Raw genomic sequence first — 26,308 nt, 5'->3', positions numbered from 1 at the left:
CACTATTTTCTCATAGAAAGTAGTCTGTCATACTTGACAGGAAAATTTCTAGTGTATATATGTATAGTGTATTTAATATAATCCTTAATTTTTTTTATCAGGAAGATGAATATGAAGCTAGAGTTGGTGCTCGCTTCCCAATCAAATGGACTGCACCAGAAGCCGCAAATTACAGTAAATTTTCTATCAAATCTGATGTATGGTCATTTGGTATCCTCCTAACAGAACTTGTCACATATGGCAGAATACCATATCCAGGTAACATTTTAAACAATTTTTTTTATTTGATTTATTGAGAAAATTTCTAATACTTAAGCAAATTTCAGTTTGTTTTGAATATTATGTCCCTGACATTTAATGAAAATCGTACAGGTCTTGATACAAAATTTATGAAAATTAAAATTTGTATGTTCAGTCTTTAATTTTTTGAATAGTCACCTGAATAGAAATTACATTTGTTTTCAAAATAATAATAATAATAATAATAATGGCAGGATTATCAAACAATAAAAGTTTAACAGTTTATCTTTATATAAATGTTCTTATTAAATCTTGGAGTTACTCCATCTTTTCATTCAACTGTTTCATTTTGTTTTAAATCTCTTTAAAAACTAGCAAAAAGAAAAACAGAAAATCTTTTTTTTCAAATGCTTCTTCATAATTATTTGTTAAGCATTTCCTCTTCTGTGAAGTATAATTCTAAAAGTCTTTGGACATGTTCCAAATTATAGTGTTGATCAGCATACATGCAAGACTGAACCAAATACTAACTTGATATCATTTCATGTACATCTTGAGGGTTATAATTATATAAAATTGCATGTAATAGCAAAAAAACAAAACTATTAATTCAGACATGGTGATAATACTAATTTGTCTTAGTTGTTACTAATTATGTTGAACCAAAATTGAAAAAACTTTTTCCTCTGGAAAACAAAAAATAAAGTTCCTTTAAACTTCCTTTGCTTTTCTTGGGCTGAAAATTTCAATTCCAAAAGCTCTTATTTCATCCATACAACAGTTCTGAATTTACTATTTATCAACATTCATACAAAGGAATAGAAATTTGTCTACTGAAAACAGTCCAAATCAATGTGACAATTATGCAGGATATAGTCCAAGGTCTCAAAATGCTGGTAAAAATCTCTCCTGGATCTTCTTACCACTGTTAATTATCTGTGGTTATTCTATCCAATCAAGTTGTTCTTACAAGTAATATCAGATTCTTTTTCAGTAACTTCACCAAAGTGTATGAAATGACAGATTGTCATTTATCTGACTGTTGCAAATGAAATGAAACATATTAAATTTAATATCTGACTCCTCTATTTCAGTCTGTTTGATAAAGAAATTATGAAATAAATCTTTAATTTCTAAATTCTTTTTTAAAGTTAGGGTTAATTTAAAACTAAGTTTTTCAAAAATTAATGTCTATACACAAACTGTAATGCATGCTTATGAATGTGTGCACACATACAGGAATTAGTAAATAATAAAAATCGGATGTTAAATATGACTCCTTGTTTGATTGCCAGTTTCATTTGACAGATTTTAATAGGTTTTATTATTTAGGAAGAGTAGTTGTAGCTGCTTATGAAAGTCCGTAGCATTGTTCTTTATTAAAATACATCATTTAAATGTCAAGTTGATGTGTATTTAATGACCAGTAATTTATTACATCAAGTAATGTGTAATAAATTACTAGTCATTAAATAAACATTGGGTCATGGGGAAAAAACATTGATATGAATTAAATTAAGTTAAAATTACTAATAATTGATATATTTAATTTAATTGAAAATAATTATTTCTCGTTTGTAATTAATGTTGTAACAGTCTTTTGTGACTATTTTTAAGCAGAATTTGGTTCTTGTAATGTATTTTCTTGACATCTATGATCTTTAAGATGTTTCTGTTTGTTAAAAGAATCTAGTAATCAGTCTAAAGATTATTATATTCTCAAGTAGGAAATAATGTCCATTAAAAATACAAACACTTCTGATTATGTTTGTAATTGAATTCATCATTTATGAGATTAGAAACAAATGCAGCAATAGATGATTTCTCAGATAATGAAAAATTGATTATATAGCTGTTGAAATAATCAAAATTATAATCATATTTTTCTATAACCTGTTGCTATTGATTCAATCCACAGCTAATCTTGTTCAAGAAGCAAAGATTTGGTATTTTTTGTTTTACTGCAGCTTTTCACATAAGATAGAGGAATTGATTATACACTTGTTATATTTTATTATGATACTTTAGATTTTTTATTAAATTTGGTGGTATTTACACGAGATAAGTGTATCCATAAGTCGTCATAAATAAGTATGCATGGAATTTTTTTCACATTAGATCACTAAACACAATAATAATAAATGCAACTATTTTTAGCTAATGAGAGATATATCACATTCCTGTTTGTCCCCAAATATGTCGTTGTAACAGAAATGCTTGGTTTTGAAACTTCTCTGTAGTAGACTGCTTTTTATTTTCTAATGACATGAAAAAATGTCCTGCAGAAAGGGATGGATGAAATAAAGCAGACAACAGTTGGATAATCTAATAACAATCAGGGGCCAATTTCCATAGTTCTGTCAGGACTTTCTATGGAAATTGGCCCTGTTTGAGTGTTTTGCAATTGATCTGGAAAACCCCATGAAGATGGCCTGTTGGTCAAGTGCAATTTCATGACCAACTACGTGTTTAGTAGTTTTTATCAAATCTGTTATTAAGTCCCTAAATTAAAAATTACATTTTTTAGTTTTAGAATTTTTGTAGTAATAGTGAAGAGTTAAGTTAAGATTCTACAAAGTTTTGTGTTTGTGTAGAAACAGATGACTAGAAATAAAATTACAACTAACAGTTTGATAACCACTAAGAAACCTTTGTGTTGGAGTATGTTTTGATTTTATAAACAAGATCTAATAACATTTCTACACTATAGTTGAAAAAATAAATATGTAAATGCAAAAATAAATTAAATACTTAATTGTTTTTCCAGGCTAGGTTTTCAATATTTTTTTTTCCTTTTTTTAATTTTTTTGGTAGAATTTTTGACTAAATTATTACCCTAAATTCTTATTTTTATAGATCTTTATTTATTTATAATGAATAATTTATATATGAATATTCTTAGCAGATTTTTGAAATTTGAAATAAAAGAATAATTTTATTTTAAATATTTTTGTTTACTTAGGAATGACAAATGCTGAAGTTCTTCATCAAGTAGAACATGGATATCGAATGCCATGTCCACCAGGTTGTCCACCTGCTCTATACGAGATCATGCTGGAATGCTGGCATAAAGATCCCATGAAGAGGCCCACATTTGAAACTCTTCAATGGAAATTGGAAGACTTTTTTACCCTAGAAGGATCTGAATATAAAGAAGCATCAATTGCATATTAATAATTAATTTCAGATAATGTTAAATATTAAAAGAAAACATGTTTATCAGTGTATGAATTTGGTACGTGAAAATCAAACATTTAATGTCACAAATACGAATGCTCAATTTGTTCTTCTGAAGTCGAAGATTTTGTTTATTCCCATTTGTATTTGTTTCAATCTAGTAATTGTGTTTTTTGAAATTTCTTTCCAAAGTTCATTTGCAATTTTTTTTATATATATATAAATTGTATTTTGTAATAATAACTTTTTTCTTATGCAGAGAAAGAGACTTTATTTTTTTATGTAAGATATTTTAATAATCATTCCTATTTTTAATGTTTTTTGTGAGGAATTTATTTAATTGTTCTTTTTCATATTGCTCGTTGTTTCGTAGTATAATACATACAAGGAATTGTTGATAATTGTTAATGTGATTTTTGAAAACTAGAATACTGCCAGTATAAAAGAATTTTTTTATATATATAAAACAAGTTTGTCTTCTTCATTTTTTGACAAAACCTCAAATTTTCAGAAAGTGCGTCTTTCTCTGAAAAAAAAACCAGAAAATACAATCATGCTTTTTTAATTCCCTCGAGTACCTGATCTTCTGCATCTCTGTCTGCGTAAAATCTGTTATTTTGAATTTATATTTTACTTTTTAACAATTCTTTATAGAATTTTTTTTGTATTTATACTGGAAGAGAAAGTTAGAAAAACCGAAATGGATTTTCAAACAATTTTTCTGTATTGTAACTAATGTCTTGTTACATCATTCTGCTGTTTCTAAATTCTAGGTATCGTAAGTTTACACACTCAGAAATTTGTCATCAAACTATAACCGATGATGACAATGATAATATTGATGATTTTCCAAATAATCTTCTCTGAGTCTTCTTCTATACAGTACAGTGGCACTTTTTAGATTTAATATTTTCTTCATATTGTATACACTGCATATTATCACAAGTATGAAGGAAAACCAGTCGAAGTTGCACTTAGTCTACTTAGTACACAGTATCTAAATACAGATATATTAAATGTAATTCTATAAAATAAGTAGTAGTACTGTTAAGTTTACCATTCATCCACCTTCTCATCTACTATAGTTCTTAGCATGTTCCGCTTTAAAATAGACCAAAAAAAGGGATGGTTACGCAGACTAATAGTCGAATTATTTGATATAAACCTTTTTCGACAGCTTTCCAATAGAACATTGAGTAACATATCAATATTTATACTTTTAAACATTTTTGTATTTGTGTTTTTCTTCGAACTGGTATTGTTAAATAAATGTTTCACTGTTGACAGAATATATCCACTCAAAGTAAAGAAAGAAATGTTTATAAAATTAAAAGATAAATAAAGTTACAATCATTCATGCATTTGTTAAATAAAAGAAAGGAAATTTCTATTAAAATGATAGAATCTAAAGTTATGGTACAGTTGAAACATTTTGATGATTGTTGCTTATTCTTGTAAATTATATACAATATATACATATATTATATATAAATATATATATATATATTATGCCTGTGTGTACTTTAATAATTATTATAGCCAAATGTAAAAAAGATTTAAGATTTTATTGTTGTCCTAAAGTTGTAATTAGGATGATTTGTTATATACAGATATTATTATTTCAGTTGCATTTCCATTTGTGATTGGAAAAAAATAAGGTGATTTGTACAAAATGCTTAAAAAATTAATAATGCATTCTTTAGTAAATAGTTTGTTTTGTCATAATCATCATCATTTTAATAAGTGATGTTTAAATAAACATTTCATTCCAAAAGTAATAGCATCTTAATATTTCTTATATTTTTACATACAACTTTAAAAAAACACACACAGGAAATTCTAATATTATATTTTGTTGTTTTAATTTATAAAAAAAATATATGCATTTTTGTTAAATGAGAATGTCACGGGGAAATTAACAAAAGTTGTGTGTTTTCCCGCATGAGCATTGAAATATACTTTAAATAGCAACGTCATCGATGATTGTGTCATGATGTCTAATGACACAGGCGACTCGGCGCCACTAACTCAAGGTATATAGAGATAAGGTAGCGCAACTCGCTCTAGCGAGGAAAACGCCACTGCGCATGACGTCACCATCGAGAAACTTGATTCACTACCGCTCGGTAACATGTTGCTGTTTATGTCAGAAACGCAATCTTAGAGAAACGAATGCCCCGCAAAACTCAAACAACGGTTAATAAACTTGTACGATTGTTAATATGATGCTATTCAAAATCAAATTAATTAATTAAATTACGCCTGTAAACTTATTCTACATAACACGCCACAATTCACTCGTATGAGAAAACTAATTAGCCTCTTGGGATGCCGTGTGTCGTATATGACACAATTTTCCTTCCAAAGAATGAGAAGCAGCTCTTGTTTTTTGCTTCTTAAACAATTATATTTGTTATTAATTTCATCAGTAAAGTTTAGTGAAGCTTATTAGACTACATGCATCCCACTGTGATAAAAAGAAAGGAAAATATGAGTGATTGTCTGAGCACATGTTTTTGGAAGTGATCACAAGTATGACTGTTTCATGTAAGTATTCATTTTTCTCTATTACTATTGATTATAATTTTACAATTTAAACGTGATTTTGTTCAGGAGACTTATAAGATTATATAAGAGTATTTTTTAAAAACTATATTAATAACAGTATTTCATGAGATGAGCTAACTTTTGAATGTGTCGTATATGACACGTTGGTTCTTAATGTTACAATAATTACATTACAGCCTATGAACTGTTTTCATATTGGCAAGTTATTTACTTTTATAGTTATTTTGTCATTTAGTCAGCAATATGTATTCTATTATTTATTTTCATTTTTTATTAAATTAATTTATTAATAAAAATAAATAATTAAATTAATTTCTGTGATTTGTTTTTGTATAGTTATTTATCTAGTCTGCAGGATTTTGTTTGTTAAGAATTTATAAATTATTAATATGATAAATCATATATTAAAACTAAATCATTGACATTTATTATAAATTTTTTAGTGTCAACAGATGAAATAAGGAAGGAACATGATAGGACACTTGATATTGATAGAAATTTGTGTGGACTGGAAGGCAGGTCCAGTGATGAAGACAGTGACCAAACATTTAAACCAGTCAGAACATTTATCAACCAAATTGTCCTGAAGAATGTAAGTCATTAGATGATACATTTGACGATGATGAAAATGATGCTTCAGCTATGTACATAGAGGAAGATTTCTTGACATCAGTGCAGTAACAGACTCCACCATGGCACCATACAAATAGATTTAAGCCCTTGCTACCAGCTCCTGCATTTCAGGAAGAACCCTGAAAGGGTAAGGAGTGTGAGTCTGAAGAATATTTCTTGATTTATATTCCTGAAAATCTCTTTGATGTCAGTGCTTGATGATGACATGCACAAATCAAATATCACTGATTCACCTGGAAAAACTTTTGAACTTTACTGCTGATGAAATGAAAACAATTTTTGGATAGTCTACAGAAGAGATAGCAGAGCAATAAAACAGAAGAAGAATAACCCACTTCAATATTTGAAATTAAAGTAAAAGTGTCAAAATGGCTATTACATTCAGATAGTACAGAAAATAAAAAAAATGAATAGTGAAGATGACGAAGAAAAGGAAAATAATGAAATACTCCAACTTTACATCCCAGAAAAATACAATGCAAAAGTGGAGCAAAACACATGCCAGAAATCATTACAAATGGCAAAAATCACTGCAGCCAAATGCACTGATATCAAAGTGTATGAGATACAGTGTACTGTATCAAATGCAAAATCCACCTGTGCCTTGTGACAAATAAAAAGTGCTTCAAAGCATGTCATATGTAAATATAAAATGTCAATTATTGTATAAAAACAGTCAAATAAACCATTTTTACATGAACAGAACAGTTTGCATTTTGTACAGGTAGAGATCCATTGTGTCATATATGACACATACCATTTTTTAATGACCGAATACAAAAAAATTGAAAAAAATGATAATTTACTAACAAGTGACACCCAAAGGTCAATAATATAACAAAACTTGAATAAAAAAAGAATTTTTTTTAGTAGTGGATCTCAAGAGGTTAGAGAAAAAGTATTCTATAAGCAATTAAATTGTTACTTTATCTCATGGCTACTCTTCAGGCAAATAAACATGAAACAATAAAAAATAAATGTTTTTCCGTGATATTTCCCGAGTAAAGAATAAAATTTTTTTTGTTATAAATATGTTTCTTATATAAAACTAAAGTTTAAAAAAAATAATACTAATGCTTCAAGTAACAAAATACATTTTTGCTTTTTTATTCAATACAAAATGAATGTCTACAATAGATGAATGAATACAATAGATCTAGATATCTTTTTTTTTTTTTTGTATTATCTGTTTCTGCTTCAATATCTGGTTCTGTTTCTCCTTCTGGACCACATTCATATATCATATCTTCTTCTGCAATTTGAGCAGCTCTGTTATTAGATTGGCAAATTAATGGTGATAAGTCCATTCCTGCCATATCCTTTCCTTCTTGCTGTTCTACTTTCTAATTCATCTTGATTGGAAGAAAAAGGCTCACTCTTTTCAGCTTTTTCTGAAGAATTCTCACTAATTTCAGAATTTCTTCCAATTCCATTTGCTTGAGAAATTGAAATTGGTTCAATTTTTGCACGTTTATTGTAAGTTCGTTTTCTTACTGCTCCTGTGGCAGCGGCCACAGAAGGCACAACTTCAGTTTCTTCTTTAGGCTGAGAAAATGCATAAGTTAGATGCTCTTCATGCATTTCTTTTGAAGGAAACTGACCAGATAATGTTAACTGTGTTGATATACTTTCAGAATTATCAATAAAAGCATCTGACTGTTCTCTTTTAACTGCTTGAATTAAATCTATCCTTATTCTTTATAGGATTATCTTCTTGACTGGAAGACATATGTTGACTACTTGATAAAGCTTGCTGAGAATCTAATCTTAAGTGTTTCAATTTCTTCAGAAAATCTAACAAAAATTCTGGTTGATCATCAGCTTGAGATATTATTTTTGAGACTTCTGCATAAACTGATTCTTGCATAGTACTAGTATTCACAACATTTTTTGATTCAACTTCTCTAGCTCTTGTATTGGAAGATGATGGTATTGCAGAATTACTAATATCTGAAAAAATTGATATATTTGCACTAGCAATTGGACGATCATCAATTTTAGGGATTCTTGAATTGAGGATGTCAAAAGTATCGTTTACAAGTTTTACAAAATCAGAAATTTCCTGGTCATCAGGTAGAAGGAAAGATATTGCTTGAGCGACACGATTAGAAAATAACTGGCAAGCTAGATTAACTTTTTGACGTTCTCTTCCATGCACATCCACATGAGCTTGTGTCAGTTTTGGACATAGCTTCATTTCCCCATTATCCAAGGATAATATTTTCAGAAAAACATCTTTATTCACATGTTTTCCTCCTGGTAAAATAATGCCTTCATCTAGTACATGATTCCTCAAAAGTTTAATCAAATGTGGCACATCTGAATAGACCCATATGTGCTTTCCTGGATGTGTAGGATTTTCAAAGCATGTATTTTCATGGTCAACTTTGAGATAGTTCCATACCTTTGAATTTTTTCCTCCCCGATCACACACAACAGCAACAACTATAAATCCTGCACTCTGAACTTTAGTTATTATTTCTTTCAATAATTCACCTGTCATAGTGGTATCAAAGTCATAATAAACAGGCTGTTTCCAATTCCCACACAGCCACGAGCCATTACTACCTGTACCTGACTGTGAGGTCCAAAAACTTTCTCCATCTCTTGGTCATAACAGAGTCTGGAGTCAACATTCATTTCATCAAAGCTTAGAATGCAGAGAGATTCTATAACTGTGAGACTTTCAGATTTCATCTTCATTATTTGCAAAACATCATGCAGTACTCCTGGATAGCAATGAAAAGATGAAGAAACCCATCTCCTTAAAGTAGAAAGTGCAGGTAAAGGGATTCCAAGGCTTTTTCTCATATACATATAACACTTCTTAGACAAAGAACGCAGGGTCAGTGCTTTTGCTATATCTTCTTTTGTCCAATGTGGCTTCATTTTTTGTGTTATAAGACAATCTATTTGTGTTTTGGTAAATATTTTTTTCAAAATATTATTTATTTTCTCATTCACTTCTTCATGTTTTTTACTTTCTAATAATTTTAATTTTTGATTTTTCTCAGTAAGAGCCAAATGTAATAATTTATTTTTTCTTTTCAGAGTAAATATTTCCCTCTTCAAGTGATCAATTTTAGCATTTGCTAAATCCAGTTTTTTTGCTAATTTCACTTCCAGAGAAGGCTCACTTATAGGTTCAGTTTCAGTACCTATGTCAATTTTATTCTTTTTTGGTGAAAGATGGGACAGTCTGTTCAGTGCACGTTTCCGATTTTCTCGCTGTGTATATCTTATTGTTCTGTCATGCATTTTCTCTACTATCTCTGATGTACATGGGACATCCGAAGATCTAACAGGAGCTAGATTTAAAGATGGCACAGCATCAGGTTTTAAGCGTCTCTTGGAAGGTATATTTAATAGTTCTGCCTTTAGATCTCTCTCATAATCGTCTTTAAGGAAGTGTGCACTGCAAACTGTTGCATTTTCAACATTGACTTTGTCCTCTCGTTTGCAGGCATGAATCCACTTACTTCTAAGAGTAGGATGCTTTGGGAAAGAATGATAAATTACATTACTTCCTTTAGTCTTTTGATTGTAATTTTCACACACTGCCACGCAACAGTTTGGCATTATTCAACTTGATCAATGAACAATAACTAAAAAATTCACACGTCAACACACTACTATTTAACAGATACTTTAAAAATATTAAATTTCACCTTATACTTGTATTCCGAACACCCATCAAAACTTAATTTCAAATATAAACGAACAAAGATCACCACGATATGTCGAAAGCTAACGTGTTTCTCGGAGCGTGTTTCTCGATGGTGACGTCATGTGCACAACGATTAAAAGAGAAACCTACTGCGCACGCAAAATGAGCACCCCCTGGGTCCGACTAGTAGTAAAAGCATTCACACTGAGTACGATAATGTCGATGGCCGACTCGTAAGGACCAATCGGAACGCGTGTTACAGATCAAAACACTAGCCAATCATGGTAAGTTTTTCAATTTACACAGAAAACATGGCCGTCATGGAAAGCGATCGTGCATTTCGAATTGTTTTAAGACATTTCATTCCTACCCAGAAATTGTAGTTCTGAATAGAGTCCGAGCGCAAGTTACTCGCGCGCCGCCCTGGTGGCAAATATTTACATAACATATAGGAGTTCGCTAAATAATGTATATGCGTTATATCTGAGACATTTCGAAAACCTTACCTAGTTCAGTAAATCGCTTATTGTTTTTTAATTTGTATTTGAGTTATAATATTAAAAATGGGTAAATCAAATGTAAATTGTTGTGTTTGGACGTTCTAATACACTAGCAAACACGCAACATGTAACGCCGAAAGTTTCATTTTATTGTTTTCTGGCAGGTCTACACCTTAAACAGAAACGCCAAATTTAGATAAATTTTGCTAAAAGACAAAAGGAAAAAAATACAAAATTTATTGTTAATTTTAAAAAAATTGACACGAATAATTTTATAAAAATATCCTTGTAAATTTAGTAAAAACGGATCACAGGGCTACCCGCTAAATTAGCACGGATATGCAGTATGCATTTTATAGATGGGGAAAAATGAAGATCCAAGATGTCCAAATTATAATCCAACAATCTATCCCGAAAAAAGAAGAAACGAAGAAAATTGTCGACACGAACAGTCAATGAAGAGATATAAACGCCTAATGAACAGAAGAAATATTTTATTTGAAGAAGCAGGAAGACACCTTTGATGTAGCAATTGAAAACAATTTTTTAGACCCTAAACAAAAACAAAAACGTGATTTTGGAACTCAAACAGAGGTTACAAACGAACGGTTTGGAGACTTAAAAATTTTTTATTTGCATGACTAGTAACAATGTTTCTGAAACTCGAGTTTCCCATATTAAAATGATTTCAAAAGAATGTGGAGAAAATCATAGGTCGTGTCATTTTAGTGGTGTAGCAAATTTTCATGATGATCAATCTTTAAAAGATCTAATATCAGTAGGATTCGATGTTTTCAATTTACTTTTAGACACGCTTCCAAACAGTCCTGTTAGAATTTATGAATTGTCTTGGGAAAATAAGTTACTAATTTTTCTAATGAAGTTAAAGTTGGGTTTGTGCTATTCGGCATTAGGTGCATTGTTTGGAATTCATAGAACCACCATTAAAACATAGTTTTTACAAATTTTAGAAATTATTTTTGTTGCAACAGAAGATTGGATTATTTGGCCAACAAAATTATCTGTTAAGGCTACATTACCTCAATCATTTAAAGAAAATTATCCCGAAACAAGAGTAATCATCGATTGTACAGAAATTAAAACTGAGAAGCCATCATCAGTTCGACATCAAATTCAGTTTTATTTCTACTATAAATCTGCTTGTACTGTAAAATATTTAATTGGAATTGCCCCATCAGGACATAACTTTTCTTTCTAGTGGGTATGAAGGAAGAAGTACAGATTCGTTTATAACAAATGATTGTGATATTCTACAAAAACTGGAGGAGGGAGATATTGTTATAGCTGATAGAGGGTTTCCTCAAATTAAATCGGGTGTCGAAAATAAAAATTTTATTTTAATTATGCCTCCTTTTTCAAAACCAAATCAAAATCAGTTTAGTGCTAATGAAATGGACGAAACATACAAAATTGCTCGTGTAAGAATTCACGTTGAGAGAACCATTGGTAGAATTAAAATTTTTGAAATATTGAACTGTAGATTACCCATTTCACTTCTTCCATATGCAGATAAAATAATGTTTGTTTGTGCAGTATTAGTAAATCTGCAGCCACCAATTATAAATGAGTGAAATTTTTTTATTGTGAAAACACTGAAACTTAATACTATTTACAATTGCAGGTAAATAATAATTAAAGTAGAACATTTGCATCTTCTCTAATGGTGAATAAATGAACGTCTCATTTTTTTCCACTTTAAGTATTACATTTTGTACAGTACATCATTATAGATAAATAAATAAGAAAATTGAATATTTGTTACATATAAAGCTAATTGCATTTGTGTATAATATATGCTATTTTCTTTTAAATAAAGTTTAGAACTTTTAAACTCTAAATATTTTACAAATATCTCATTTGTCCCGAAATCAACAATTTTTTAAAAAATCTTTACACGTGTAAGGGCGTTTAATTTCGAGTAAGCTAAACTAAAACTAAAAGCTAAATTAAAAAAACAATAAGCGATTTACTGAACTAGGTACGGTTTTCGAAATGTCTCAGATATAACGCATATGCACTCTTTAGCGAACTCCTATGTGTTATGTAAATATTTTCCACCAGGGCGGCGCGCGAGTAACTTGCGCTCGGACTCTATATGTTACAATTTATCGTCAGGCCATATCTTTGGCAACAATATCTATTGGAATGTTTTATAGTCAGTCACGTACCTTCAACGTTTAGTTTCTTGGAAATCTCCGTCCAAGAATTATTATTATTATTTTTTTTAAAGTTGTCTTTATAATCGGCTTGCCGAATATCATAAAGCCACGGATATTTTCTGACTTCGTTTATTAAAGCTTCCGAGAAAACTGTACCTTCCGCCATTTTCTAACTTCGGATAAATCTAAACTCTGATTGGTTATAGCTTCGAAGCTCTCATTGGCTGCAGCTCACCGACTGCTCCGACCCGACTACAAATATTTAACTTTTTAAATCTGTCCGACTGGAACGACCAGTCGGTCAGCCGACTGCTGTTGCCATAGCAACACGACTTGGAGTAGGTCCAGTCGGTCATAGTGTGAAACAGCCCTTACGCGTTTAAAACTTCGGCCTCAACCTCGCTAATATTGGATTCGGGAACTTGAAACGTCGAGAAATGTAAAAAAATTGGTTTTTTTTTCTGTATGTATGGATGTTTTAGTGTGTGTTTGTGGCACGATTTTGTTCACCCTGTTTGAAGCTTAATAATTCCTGTGCTGTTTGTCGAAAATTTCTGAAATTTTGCAGAAGGTTTGTGTATTAGATAGATTGATGCTGTTAAATTTTCGTGGTTAATTGTTGAGAGGGTGGAGAGATAAAAGGGATCGTGTGTAATATCGCGAGTAGGGTCCGACTTAATTACGATTTTATTCGTTAATAGCATTTACAATGTTTTATTATTATTATTTTTATAAAATAGATAGATTAGTAGAGATAGATTTTATTAAAAAATCTATCTCTACCTTCGAAATTAAGATTATTGCCATTTTATAATAGCACCATCATAAGATTTTTAACAAACTATTATTAACTATCTGTTAAAAATATAAAATGTTGCCAGAAAGTTAAACAACTCGTTGCTGGATTTTTAAAAAAATTTTTCCTCCGATGTTAATAACGTATTTATCAAAAGGTCACTTCTGGGTAGCTGTGTCACATACGGTAAAAAGTGGAAATTCGTGCAAGAAGGCTTCGGTAGAGAAGAGGTTTGTTTTTCCAGCAGCAAAACAGCCTTTTTCCACCAAGGCCTTTTACGCTCGACGGATTCTTCTACCATTTCTTCGGATTCCTTTCTGACTCTCGTCTCACGTGAACGTGTCTCCACCGTCCATTCCGGAACTTCGGAGTATCGCCGCTCCAGATAATGGACGAGAGACGAAGCGCTGTCGTTCAGAGTTATGACGACCACCTGTTTGACATCGGATGTATGCGACTTCTCCTCTGCATCTTTAGCACCCGTATTACACGAGGCGCCATCCTCGGGCTGGGCATGGCCGAGGTGTTCCACTCCTTTAATTCTTTGAAATTGGCTCATTTTTCTTTGCAGAATGGATAATGTTGTGAAAACAGAACTTGCATTAATTAAGGAATATTCCTATTCTAGTCTGAATAGTAAATTTCTAATGCAAAAATGATTGTTTTAATTCCTTCAAAGTCAGAAATGCATGTTGTAATAAAATCTCTATTTATTGTATTAATACTTTTAATCTTTTTGACGATTTTTAATGTTCAATAGAGAAATTAATTTATAAAAAATCGTACTATTCTGTTGACTGCGTTAACACAAAACAGCTGTGAAAAGAGAAGAAACAAGACGACGAATGAACTCAAATTATTCTAATTAATTAAAGTTTAAAGTATAGCGGTGCGAATTTCATATGGAATATATTATGTATATAAACCATACCGAGGAATAACAATTTAATGTATTTATTAATTTCCATTTTGCTTTAACAATTACAAATCTATAACACTTCGATTGGATTTGGGCTAAACGAAAATTAACAATAAAAAGGGTGAAGGGGGATCTCCCAAAATAAGTGGAAAGACCCCATTTGTCGTTTCTGTGACGAAACCGATCGATTGTTACCTAAATGGAGCTTTGTCGGTAAATCATTGCCACTAATTGTGATATTCGGCTCAACAATGTTGAAAAATACGTAAATTTAGAAAGTTCATGGTCTGAACTTACCAATCAAATCGCTGCAAATGATGCAAAACTAAAAAAAAAAAAAAAAAAACACATGAAATCAATCACTTTTAACAGCACGAACTGAAAATCCAACCGTTCGCCGCAACAATAATCGACCACTCGCGACAAATTGTCGGGTCGCCACGAAATTTAATGTAAAACGTTTGGATTTTTCATCGAATTTCCTGACATTTTCGCCTTTCTGTTGCTGAAGAGACGGATTGTCGCGGATCATTCCTTGCATATACATTCACGTTAACAGTAATAGCGAGGTTGAGGCCGAAGTTTTAGGCCAGAAACACACATGCGTAAAATTGTTTGGCAGAAAACTGAATCAGAAATCAGCTTTCAGTCAGTTTCTGTTTTACGCTTTTATGCCAGAACACACATAAGTAAAAATTCTGACCGAATAGGAAACACCAACTGCCACTATCAGTGCTAATTTTATTAATTTTTTCCTCTCATATATCTATCCCTTTGTACCTTTTACTTTTTCTTCGCTTCCTCTGCTATAATAAAGAAAATTTAAATTAATACACTTGTATTCCGACTTTAAATAAAGAACGTGTGATCTAAATACTAGGCCTATATATCGATTCTACTAGACCTACCTGTTATTTGAAATTTTGCACCTACAGCCATCCATAAACGTCGTTTAAATACAGTGTCTTTATACATGGCACTGACGTGGTCGAACGGATTCAATAAACCCCTCTATTTAATTTATTTTTTGTTTTTAAGAGACCGTCACAATTATAGGGTTAACCCTCATTGCCCCCATTGTTAGAATAAAAACCACGTGTCTACTTTGACGTCACAGAAAAGACTTCTCTTTATTAGAGGAATTTTGGCGTAAAAATTCTACGGCGTAAAAAGTAGAGACATGCTCTACACTTTTTTCAGTTCTGTTTCAGCCAAAATTTCAGAAAAATTTTTACGCTTTCTGTTATATACTAGATTTTACGCCGAATTTTACGCATGTGTGTTCCTGGCCTAAAGATGAATAAAAATTTCGATATTATGATGATCCTTCGAATCGAAAAAAAATAGACTTTAAGTCTAAGGTGACCAGATTTTAACATTGGTAAAGCGGAACAAAATTCACAGGGAGAGAGAGGGGTTGTCTTGCAGTGGCGTGCCGTCATTGGAAGCGGTAGAAGCGCCGCTTCCACCTTCCAATGACTTTCCCTTGTAGTTTCTAAAATATAAATTTTCATATTTTAACGTACTTTGAATTAATTAAAATTAATATCTTATTATAACTGCATTATCTATCTTATTACAAATTTCTATACTACATGTGAAAAAAACGATAAGATTGCTATTGTATATTCGAATATCAGTGGCGGAATGGAAGCGCTTACGAGACAGCTTCCACGGCGAGAATAACTGAATAGTGTAAAGCAGCCAGAGGGCATTGGCGCATGCGCTTTACAGAGCACCAACCTCAGCCGGTTTAGCTGGTGGAAGCTACAGATTAGATAAGGAGTCGGTCAATCGGATCGGACGCTTTTCTCTTGTCTCCGCTTTGTTTATGGTTTCTTGCGCTTCCAGCCCGCTGACCTAGCACGCTTTCGACGGCCAGTAGAGTTAGTTTCCTCGCTTCCGTCCTCGCCCCCGCGACAGTCAGTGCAGGTAGGAGTTTTCTTTTCTTTTTCGGCTTTTGCTCAGCGTGGAGGTATTGCAGGCCTCGGGAGAGGAGCCGACATCGCCGGCCGCGGTGCCGAGCCCCGTCCACGCTGATTTTCGGTTCTTTCCTCCGCTCTCAGAGCTGGACAAACTCAGATCCATTCGTCCAGACTTTCTCCCGGACCACCTCTATACCGTCTTTTTGGAGGGACACGATCCCCTCCATCGCCTACGTCCGGCGGACTTGCATGCGGCGCTCCAACCGCATTTCCCCCACCCAGACCTACTCACAGACGTCAGATACTCCCGAGGGGGATTTCTCATCCTGAAGACACGGGACTCCCACACCGCCGAGGCGGCTCTTCAAATCGACACCCTCGCCGGATCCCCTGTCCGCAGTCGTCTGGCCTCGGACTCAGCCCTCACGGCATACCTCCTCCGGGGGGTCGACCCCTCAATTACAGTACAGGAAATATACGAGGCCCTCACAGCGGCCAATCACCCGGTCATCGAAATTCGCCGTTTCACGCGAACTGAGGACACCACTACCCTCCCAAGTCCCACCGTCTACGTGTCGGTGCCAGAGCTGCCCCGATCGACTACATGACAATATATTATCAGCGCTACCCATGTACGCGCTACATCCCCCGGCCGCGCATGTGTGGACGTTGTCTATCCTTCGGCCACTCCGCCTCGTACTTGCCGGGGACGTCGCCGCTGTCCCAACTGCGGGGCTGACCACGACCCAACCAACTGCTCCACTACAGACAGTGGGTGCATGCGCTGTGGGGGGAAACACAGCGTCGATTCCCCAAACTGCCCGATCTATCGCCATGAAGCACAACTTCTAAAATTCAGTGCCCTACAGCGCGTATCATACGCCGAGGCTAAGCGAACCCAACGCGGTCCCCCTGCACCTTCGCTCAGGCGGCATCCGCCGCCACCAAAAATGCGCGAGAGGTTGGTGGCCAGCCTCCTTGCCGGGACAGCGATACAACCGGTTCCACCAATGGCTTGCAGGGGGACCTAACGACCCTCCTACATCGAGTTAGCCAACTCGAGTCCACCGTGGAAGCTCTCCGAGCGGAGATTCGGAATCTCTGTCAACTCGCCTACCCACGACCACAAACGCCCATCTCGACATCGTCCCCTCCTGAACGACCTCTAGGTCCGGAACAGGAAACGGCCACACCAATACCAAACAAACGCCCTTCCCTCACGGCGGAAACAACAGCAGACACACAGCGAAGCAAAAAGAAGAAAGGGACCAAACACAACCCACCAACCACAACAACGAAGCCCGACACGGATGACCCATGGTCGGACATGGAATCCCAATCGACTCCAGGTCCATCCCATGCCCCTTCCCACGAGAACCTCAATGCGCCCACACCAGCTGAGTCTGCTAAACTCCGTCGTCGCCAACAAAAGACACAACACACAAATGGCTAATTCTCCGAACTATCAACACACTCTCCGTATCGTACAATGGAACGCGCGGGGGGTTTGCTCAAAACGCGACCTTCTCCTAACCGCAGAGTGGTACCGTGACGCGGATATCATCATTATCCAGGAACCCTTCCTGGCGCCAAATATCCCATTTTCACTCCCGGGGTTCACTCTGTTTCGGGCAGACCGCACCTCGGCCCAGGGAGGCGGTCTATTTACAGCTATAGCCCACTGTTGGCCAGTCCGATACCGCTCGCAAAACCCCACCATCCAGGGCCTCGAATACCAAAAAGCACTGATCTACGTAACAAGGACGCCTCTCTCCGTCATCAACGTTTATGCCCCTCACGGGGACCTTACTGAGGATATGCTAGATGCTCTCACATACAACCATCATCGGCCGCGCATCATCGGCGGAGACTGGAACGCTCATCATCCCCTATGGGACGAAGAGCGCGGGCGCCCCGACGGGGCGGGCCGAGCCTTATTCAACTGGCTTATGACAGCCGATTTCAGTTGCCTTAATACGGGGGAACCCACCCATTTTCGCCAAGGTGGTGCCTCAGCCATTGACATAACCCTATGCTCACCAGATATTATGGAGACAATTGCCTGGAGCACCAGCGCCGATACACTCACCAGCGACCACGCTCCGGTGCTGCTTAATATGTCTATACCAGGCACCATCGGCACCCCGGCCGTTTCTCGGATACGCTGGCACACGAATTGGGACAAATATGCTACCAAAATCAGCCAAAGCTGGACGGAGGGGGAGCCTCACCCCAACGACTACCACTCGCTGATCAATAAGATTCGCGCGGCGCTCACAGACTCTACCGAAGGTCGCGCAGCCCCTCCCAGGGGACTACCCCCTTGGTGGACCCCAGCATGCAGCCGCCTACGGGCCAAGAAACGCCGCGCCTTTAGGCAGGCCCGTCAGTTAGCATCGATCACTTGGTGGAATACCTACAAAAAACTGGGGGCCGAGCTTCGTCGCAAGGTCCGCCATTCCCGCCGCGAGTGGTGGAACAGCATATGTGCGTCCCCTCCCTCTCACTCTACACTTTTTCGGATCTTCCGCCGGCTGCGAAGCCCACCTACAACAGCGGATACCCAGAACATCATCCAGTCCCCCACCACCCTCCTAACACCGCTTCAACAGGCGGAGGCACTGGCCGACTTCTTCGGGAGGAATCGCCCAATTGGAGCTTTCGCTCCCCTCTCGGCACCCCACCAGCCCACAGCGATAAGCGACGACCGTCCTTTTCACATCCAGGAACTGGTCCACGCACTCCGCCGGATTCGCAACACCATGCCCGGCCCGGACGGCATCAGCGCCCGAGCTTTAAGGGCGCTCCCGATCGCCGGCCTCCGCTCCCTTTTAGACCTCTTCAACGAGTTCTGGATTTCCGGGACTTGTCCCCAAGACTGGAAAACGGCTACAATCATCCCCATCGCAAAACCGGGCCGGCCCGCCACGAGCTGCGGCTCGTATAGGCTAATATCCCTGACGTCTCATCTCGCCAAGATCTTTGAACACCTTGTCTTTCACCGCCTCCAGGCTCATGCCATGCACACAAACCACTTCCATCCACACCATTTCGGCTTCTTACCCTATCGCGGCGTCCAGGAAGCGCTGATCTCCATACATCACCACATTGCTGTAGCTTGGGCACAGCGCCGTTGGACGTACCTGATCGCCCTCGATCTGGAGGGAACATATGACTCTGTCTGCCACCATGGTCTTCTGGCAAAGCTGTCTTCCATGGGCGTCGGCGGCCGGACGTTGCACTGGCTTTCCTCTTTCCTGCTCCAGCGCACTTTCCGGGTCCGCTGGAGAGGCGCGCTGTCCTCATTCCACACTCTTACGCAGGGCGTCCCGCAGGGCAGCGTTCTTGCGCCCTTCCTGTTCACCTGCTACATGGCTGACCTTTGGGAGGACTTTCCTCCGGGCGTCAGGGCAGTCCTATACGCGGACGACCTCTTTCTTATCGTTACGAGTACCAACCCCACTCAGGCCACCATCCGAGCGCAAAACGCGCTTGACCATTTGACCCATTGGGCGGCCAGATGGAGCCTCTCCTTCTCTGCAACAAAAAGCGCTGTCATGGACCTGTCACCCAAACATAACCGTCCGCCAGTGGTGCTGACCCTGCCATCGGGGAGAATTCCGCAACGCACCACCATACGTGTCCTGGGCATGCACTTTTCTCATACGTTCACGTGGACGGCCCACGAGACCTTCACACGCACAAAACTGACCAGAGCGGGATTTTTCCTAAAATTCTTCGCATCCCGCCGTAACGGCGCTCGTACAGCTGAGCTCCTCGGGCTTCTCTTTACGGTTCTCAGTCCTATGGCGGAGTTCGGGGCGCCGCTTCTGGATGGCGCCCCGCCCACGGCCATAAATCGCATTGAGAGACCGCTCCACGCTGCATTACGAATGGCGTCTGGGCGTGCCCAGGACGACCCCTCTCTTATCCCTCTACACAGAGACTGGTTATGTGCCACTACGCACAAGGCTACGCCTCAGAACACTCTCCCATGCGGCGGCTCAAATTTCGAGGGGCAGTTTCAGCCCACTACATGACCTCTACCAAAACGCCTCAAGTTTGGACTTTTATCGTTGGCGCCGACACCAAGAACCATACGTGCACCGGGTCATATTCCCGATACCATCGGGAAGGCCAAATGACGTCACTTATTTATCGCCAGCGCTGCGTGCCACCAAGCACTGCCAGCGTCCATCCACACATCAGTCTAGACGACTACCCCACTTCATCCACCGACCCACCAGTCGTCACGAGCGTCCGTTTCCGGGAGACAGTCGCCGCAAAATGGCCGGGCTGGCTCTGTCTAGGCGCGGATGCATCCAAAACCAGTACGCGGACCGCCATTGGCGTTGTCTTTTCTAACACCAACAAAACAGAGGCCTGGTCCCTGCACAACTACTGTAGCGTCTTCGGGGCAGAAGCCCAGGGCATCCTGCGCGCAATCCACATCAGCACCCCGCTTGCCAAACCCACCGTTATCTTTTCTGACAGCCGCTCGGTCATCCAAGCTATGGCCAACGTCTCGTTCTCTTCACCACCCATCATCATCGATCTCGCGGCTCTCGTCTGCGCCCACACGGCGCCCATCATCATCGCTTGGACACCGGGACATGCCAACATTCCAATTAACGAGGCGGCCGACAAAGCGGCCCGCCGCGACCCGTTCAGTGGATCCATCTGGAAACCCCTCACGCCACGGGACCTCACCCGGGCCATATGGGACACCACCATCGCCACCCTGACGGATGCCTGGTCAGCGGCGCTCTGCAACAAAGGCCGGGACCACCTTCGCCCGTTCGCCCCCTGGAGCTACAGTTGCGCGTCGTCTCGCCACGCGGAGACGCTCTTGGCCCGGCTCCGGACCGAGACGGCCGCGCTAAATGCCTTCCTTCACTTACGACACCTTCACGACTCTCCGGGGTGCCCCCATTGTGGCGCGGCGGAAACTACTCTTCATTACTGGCTACACTGCCCTAAATATGCCTTAGCCCGCAAGGACCTAGGCAACACGATGACCCTAAACATGTCTCTGGTGCGCACGCTGACGCTTATCTACTGGCCGCCGGCCTCCATCACTCCTAGTCACCACGTGGCGGCGCTGGAGCGCTACATTAGCCTCACTGGTCGTTTCGCTTAGCAACTGGCAACGTCGGTCGGAGAAAGAGCCGCAAAGGCTATAATCTCCATATCAAACAAGCGAAAGGAAAGGAAAGGAGTCGGAAAGGTGGAAGCTACATAGGTGTAACTCTTCCAACGATTCTATCCCTTAGCCACTGGTAGAGAGCTATCTGACTAAGTGAATTGTTTGATTTAAAAAGTAAAGAGTATTCAATGTTATTTTTATGTACGTTTTTTTGCAAAGTTATATTTAATTACAGTATAATTAAAAGAAAATTATAATTATATTGACAGATTTTCAGACATAAAATCTTTAGAATTTTTATCACTTTTAGATGTTTTTCATAATATTATAAATTATTAACAATTTTTCCAAGCGTGTTTTAATTCTTTAAATTAAGTAAATTTTATGGGAAAGTTTTTGATTTATCTACATTACGTAGTGAATCGCAATATTTATATTCGTGTTCGACTATATTGACAAGTAACTCTTAGACATAAAACATAATATAATTAATGTCGATCCGAACAAAGACGTACTAAAAGAATTATATGATTTAATATCATTAATTTTTACGGTACCATCTACCGGTGGGTCTGCTGAGCGCAGTTTTTCGACCACGAAGCAAATTCATACATTGGCCAGGAACACTCACTCGGTCGGAGGAAAAATTGTCGTCGCTAGCGTTGCTTTCGATAGAAAAAAAGCTTTTAAATACGTCGATAGAGTCGACGAGCAGCGACTTTTATGATAAAGTAATTAACGACTTTGCGGAAAAAATCGCCGAATAGAGTTAGTTTATAAAAAATTAAAAGAACAAGTTTTTCTATCATTGTTTGTATCGTATCAATTTGTATTATGTATGTATTATTTGTATTTTAGAACTAAAATACATAAATTGTTTATTTTGTCATTTCCAGTATTTGTTTAAAACTTTTATGGAAATGTGAGGTTCCGGACAGGTCTGACCCGTCACGAAAGACGCGAAAAAAACGGTTAATTTAGAGAAAAATTTGTTAGTTTAAAAAAAACATAGGTAAAAGTCGTTTGTACTCGGACACCCATTGTTTATATCAAACTGCCAGGCAGAAATCATAAATCGCGGAAGGAAGTCGTCCTATGATCGGTGGAAGATCGTATTCGTCTTGGATTTTGACTTTTCTCCCGCTCCAGGTAAGAGTCTCGTTACGTTTAATAAGCAGGGACCAACCACTCGGGAAGCGTGATTGAGGGAAAATGACCAATCAAAATGGATGAAAGAAAGAACGAAGATTAATATAATCCTCGACAATCGAGGACACCTGGCACTCGGTTTCCGAATAACCAAACCGCCGTGTGTCAACGCGCAAAAAAACAAAAAAAAAGTTTCTCGTCTATTGTGCCAACCTGTAACCCGTGCCACTTCGGACTTAGACCGTGTCCCCGACGCCAACAGAGGAAGTCTCCACGTGCCCTACAGACTTGTCAACGCCACTGTCCCGGGGCCACCTTCGATCGACCATCGAAGAACCACATCGACGCTCAGGATGTCCGAACGGCTGATGTCCTAAAGCAAACTATTCTGTACATAGTATATGTTTATTTTATGTTTCTTTTTTGTCGGTTTTTATCAGGTACGTCTTTTCCGCCACCACGCACATACGAATGGACCCTAAGCCATCACTGACGCGCAATTAACTGATTGCCCCTGGAAGTCGGCTTCTTACAGAAACACAGCTTCCCCATCATCAAATGGCACGCCACTGTTTTCTTGTTAAAAAAATTGTTCTAGAGCAACAAAATTTTATGAAAAAAACGCATAAATTGCATTGTATATTTTTAATTTCAACATATGTAAAATTTACAAATATAATAAATATATTTATACTATTATATATACTATTATAAATTTTTAAAAACTCTTTATTCTTTTACATATTTCTCATTTGAGTAAATTTTTTTTTAATAAATCGCTGCTGTTGTTTAAAATGTCATAAAATTTTTCACAAGAATTTGTTAAATTATATTTTACATATAATATTGCTTATATAGTCTCAACACTTAATTGTGATTTGTGGGATGTCCACACTTTATTCAGGGCAGAAAAAACGCGTTCAGTTGGAGCATTTGTTTCTGGTAAGGACAGTGTATTCCACAATTTTTAATGCGTTATTGTATGGAACACAGTTTTTTTCAAAATGATGAAATATTTCTAGCCATTTGTTCTCTGTTGTGATTTTTGCCGGTGCTCCCAAGATTTAACCTTTTCCTTATCAATATATTTTTTTAATAATGATACCTCATTAAAAAAATCATTTTCGGAAATATTACTATCTGGAAAATGTTGACTAATGTGATCGAATGATTTTTGCACATCTTCCCAATTAAGTTCTTGTTTAACATGACCCAATGAAAATGTTCAATATCATTGTAATGTCCCAGCAAAGAATGTCCGTTGTTCACACGCACAGCCTTCAGGGTCACATTCCTCTCTTTTGTTCTAAAGGTATTGGTCACAACCACCCAAGTAGGAAGGGTTGAGAAGGAAATTTCTACAAGGGAGAAAATATATATCTAATATGGCGTACAGCCAGTGGTGATATTCGAAATATTTAACAAGGGGTTCGCTAGCAGAAAATTTTTCCCTAACAATCACCGACAAACGAAACGGAAGTTTTAGCTAGAAATAAATACATTATCTTTTCTTGCGATATATCTAACAATCAGTGGCGTATTTGGAACGTAACGAGCCCCGAGTGGAGCCCTGAGTGGAGACCAGGTAACAATAGTATCTTATTGCTATCGACCTGTTTTTTTTTTTTTTTTTTTTTTTTTTTTAAGGCAGAGAAATTCTTTACCGCGAAATGGCACTCCTCGTAATAGATAGATGTCATCATCTCTCGAGATACATTATCCTTTTTATTTCGCTGTCCATAGCCCGACACGTGTTCCACAGTCATCTTATATTATCTCGCGTGCTTGACATTCTGGGATCTCTCTTATGACTGGATCTACTTTCAAGAACTCCCTTGAATCGATCGAGATTAAACCTCGTTTCGGTCGAGATTGAAACGGTCGAGAGAGATCGCGCCAAGGCATAGTCCCCGACCTTGCTCACAATCTAGATTGAAATGCTCGGTGCAAACGGGGTATAAGGCTCTGGTTTAGTAGTATTACAGAGTATAATACGTATATTTTAATATATTTTTTAAAAGAAACAAAACTACTGAGAAATGTTACGTGGGTTTAACAAGGTTCGGGAAACTGAAAATTTTAACAACGGGTTCGGCCGAACCTGTGCGAACCCGCCGAATATCACCACTGCGTACAGCCACAATACGATACGATCTTTACCGAATCTTAAACATAAGACGTAAGTTTATGACACATAATTGACAAAAATTTAATCCTTCCAAAAAGTCGGGACTTTTTTAAAATGCCCCGGGACACGAGACAAATTGTTAAAAATCGGGACTGTTCCGCCAAAAGCGGGACGTCTGGTCACCTTATTTAAGTCTAGTAATTTCCCCTTTTATCTATTTTGTTATGATTGGAAACTTTATTCTAGATGTGTTAAGCTAAGCGTTAGACAAAAGAAAAGAGGAAGTACACTGCTAATACGATTATATTTATATGTTAGTTTTCTAGGAGTATACTTTTTATGTTACGTACACGTGGTTATTTCGTAATAATTCATTGCTAATTTCGTGAGAGGGTCCTTAAGCCTACATATTTAACTGCACAGATTACTGAACACTGGTCGCAGATTAGTGCCTCGCACGTGATGTTTTCCGGGTTTTCTTCACATTAGTACATTAGTAACATCTAAACAGGGGCCAGTTTCCCATAAAAAAACCTCCCGGGGGAATTCGAGTCCGGATGAGTCGAAAACTCCCAGGAATTTTTTAGTGGGTGGTTCATCCGGATATGTTGAAACTTACCCTTTACCATTCGGCCCTTCATTGTGAGCCTGGTCGAACTCATAATGAGCTTACTGAAAAAAGCCTTTGTTAGTGGCCACAAAGCAAAAAGAGTAACTTTAAGAGGAAAAATGCATATTTGATTTTGATTTTATGTAATTAGATTTAGTCTTTTTTAAATGATTCTTGGCATGATGATGATGATAATATTCTTGACTTATACTTCATTTTAATATATTTAACAATCTGAAAAAAAATGCCTTTATTGGTAATTTTTTTGAGATTGGAGGATGGGGATGACAGATGGTCACACCTCCACCGTAAACATCACTACAATGGATTTACACACACACACACACAAATTCTAAATTTCGTTATGTTTATCGGGTTTCGAAATGGGGAAGATGGCGGGTATGAGGTTATTAAATTTAAATTTATATTTTAAAATTTAAATTATTCTTTACTTATAACAGTATTTTTAAGAAATTACTAAATAATGTATTAAAAATATAAGCGCGACCTATTAAACAATCCTTTATAAAAATATAGGTTAAAATGGAACACTAGGAGAGTAATGAGTGTGCTTATTGATATCATATGTTTATGGAGGATAAATTATAATAAAATATCTGTTACTTGCTGAGCAGCTTCTGACCAAAGAAACTTATATTATGAAAAGGAC

The 26,308-nt window shown here is 37.3% G+C and overlaps 1 protein-coding gene across 1 annotated transcript in view; it reads left to right on the top strand.

Annotated features, from left to right (window-relative positions):
- The window catches only part of LOC136975512 (tyrosine-protein kinase Src42A-like), a 43,189-nt gene extending 37,994 nt beyond the window's left edge, over positions 1-5,195 (top strand). The window contains exons 7-8 of the mRNA XM_067270576.1: positions 102-258; positions 3,203-5,195. Of these exons, the coding sequence (XP_067126677.1) occupies positions 102-258; positions 3,203-3,414 (369 nt within the window). The 3' untranslated portion in view covers positions 3,415-5,195. The remainder of the gene's footprint in view (positions 1-101; positions 259-3,202) is intronic.
- The last annotated feature ends 21,113 nt before the right edge of the window (positions 5,196-26,308 follow it).

Source organism: Centruroides vittatus, unplaced genomic scaffold, assembly GCF_030686945.1.
Source record: "Centruroides vittatus isolate TY-2023 unplaced genomic scaffold, ASM3068694v2 contig_374, whole genome shotgun sequence".
Classification (NCBI taxonomy): domain Eukaryota; kingdom Metazoa; phylum Arthropoda; class Arachnida; order Scorpiones; family Buthidae; genus Centruroides; species Centruroides vittatus.
Note: the sequence above shows the minus strand (reverse complement) of the source record. Positions and strands in the feature narration are given on the sequence as shown.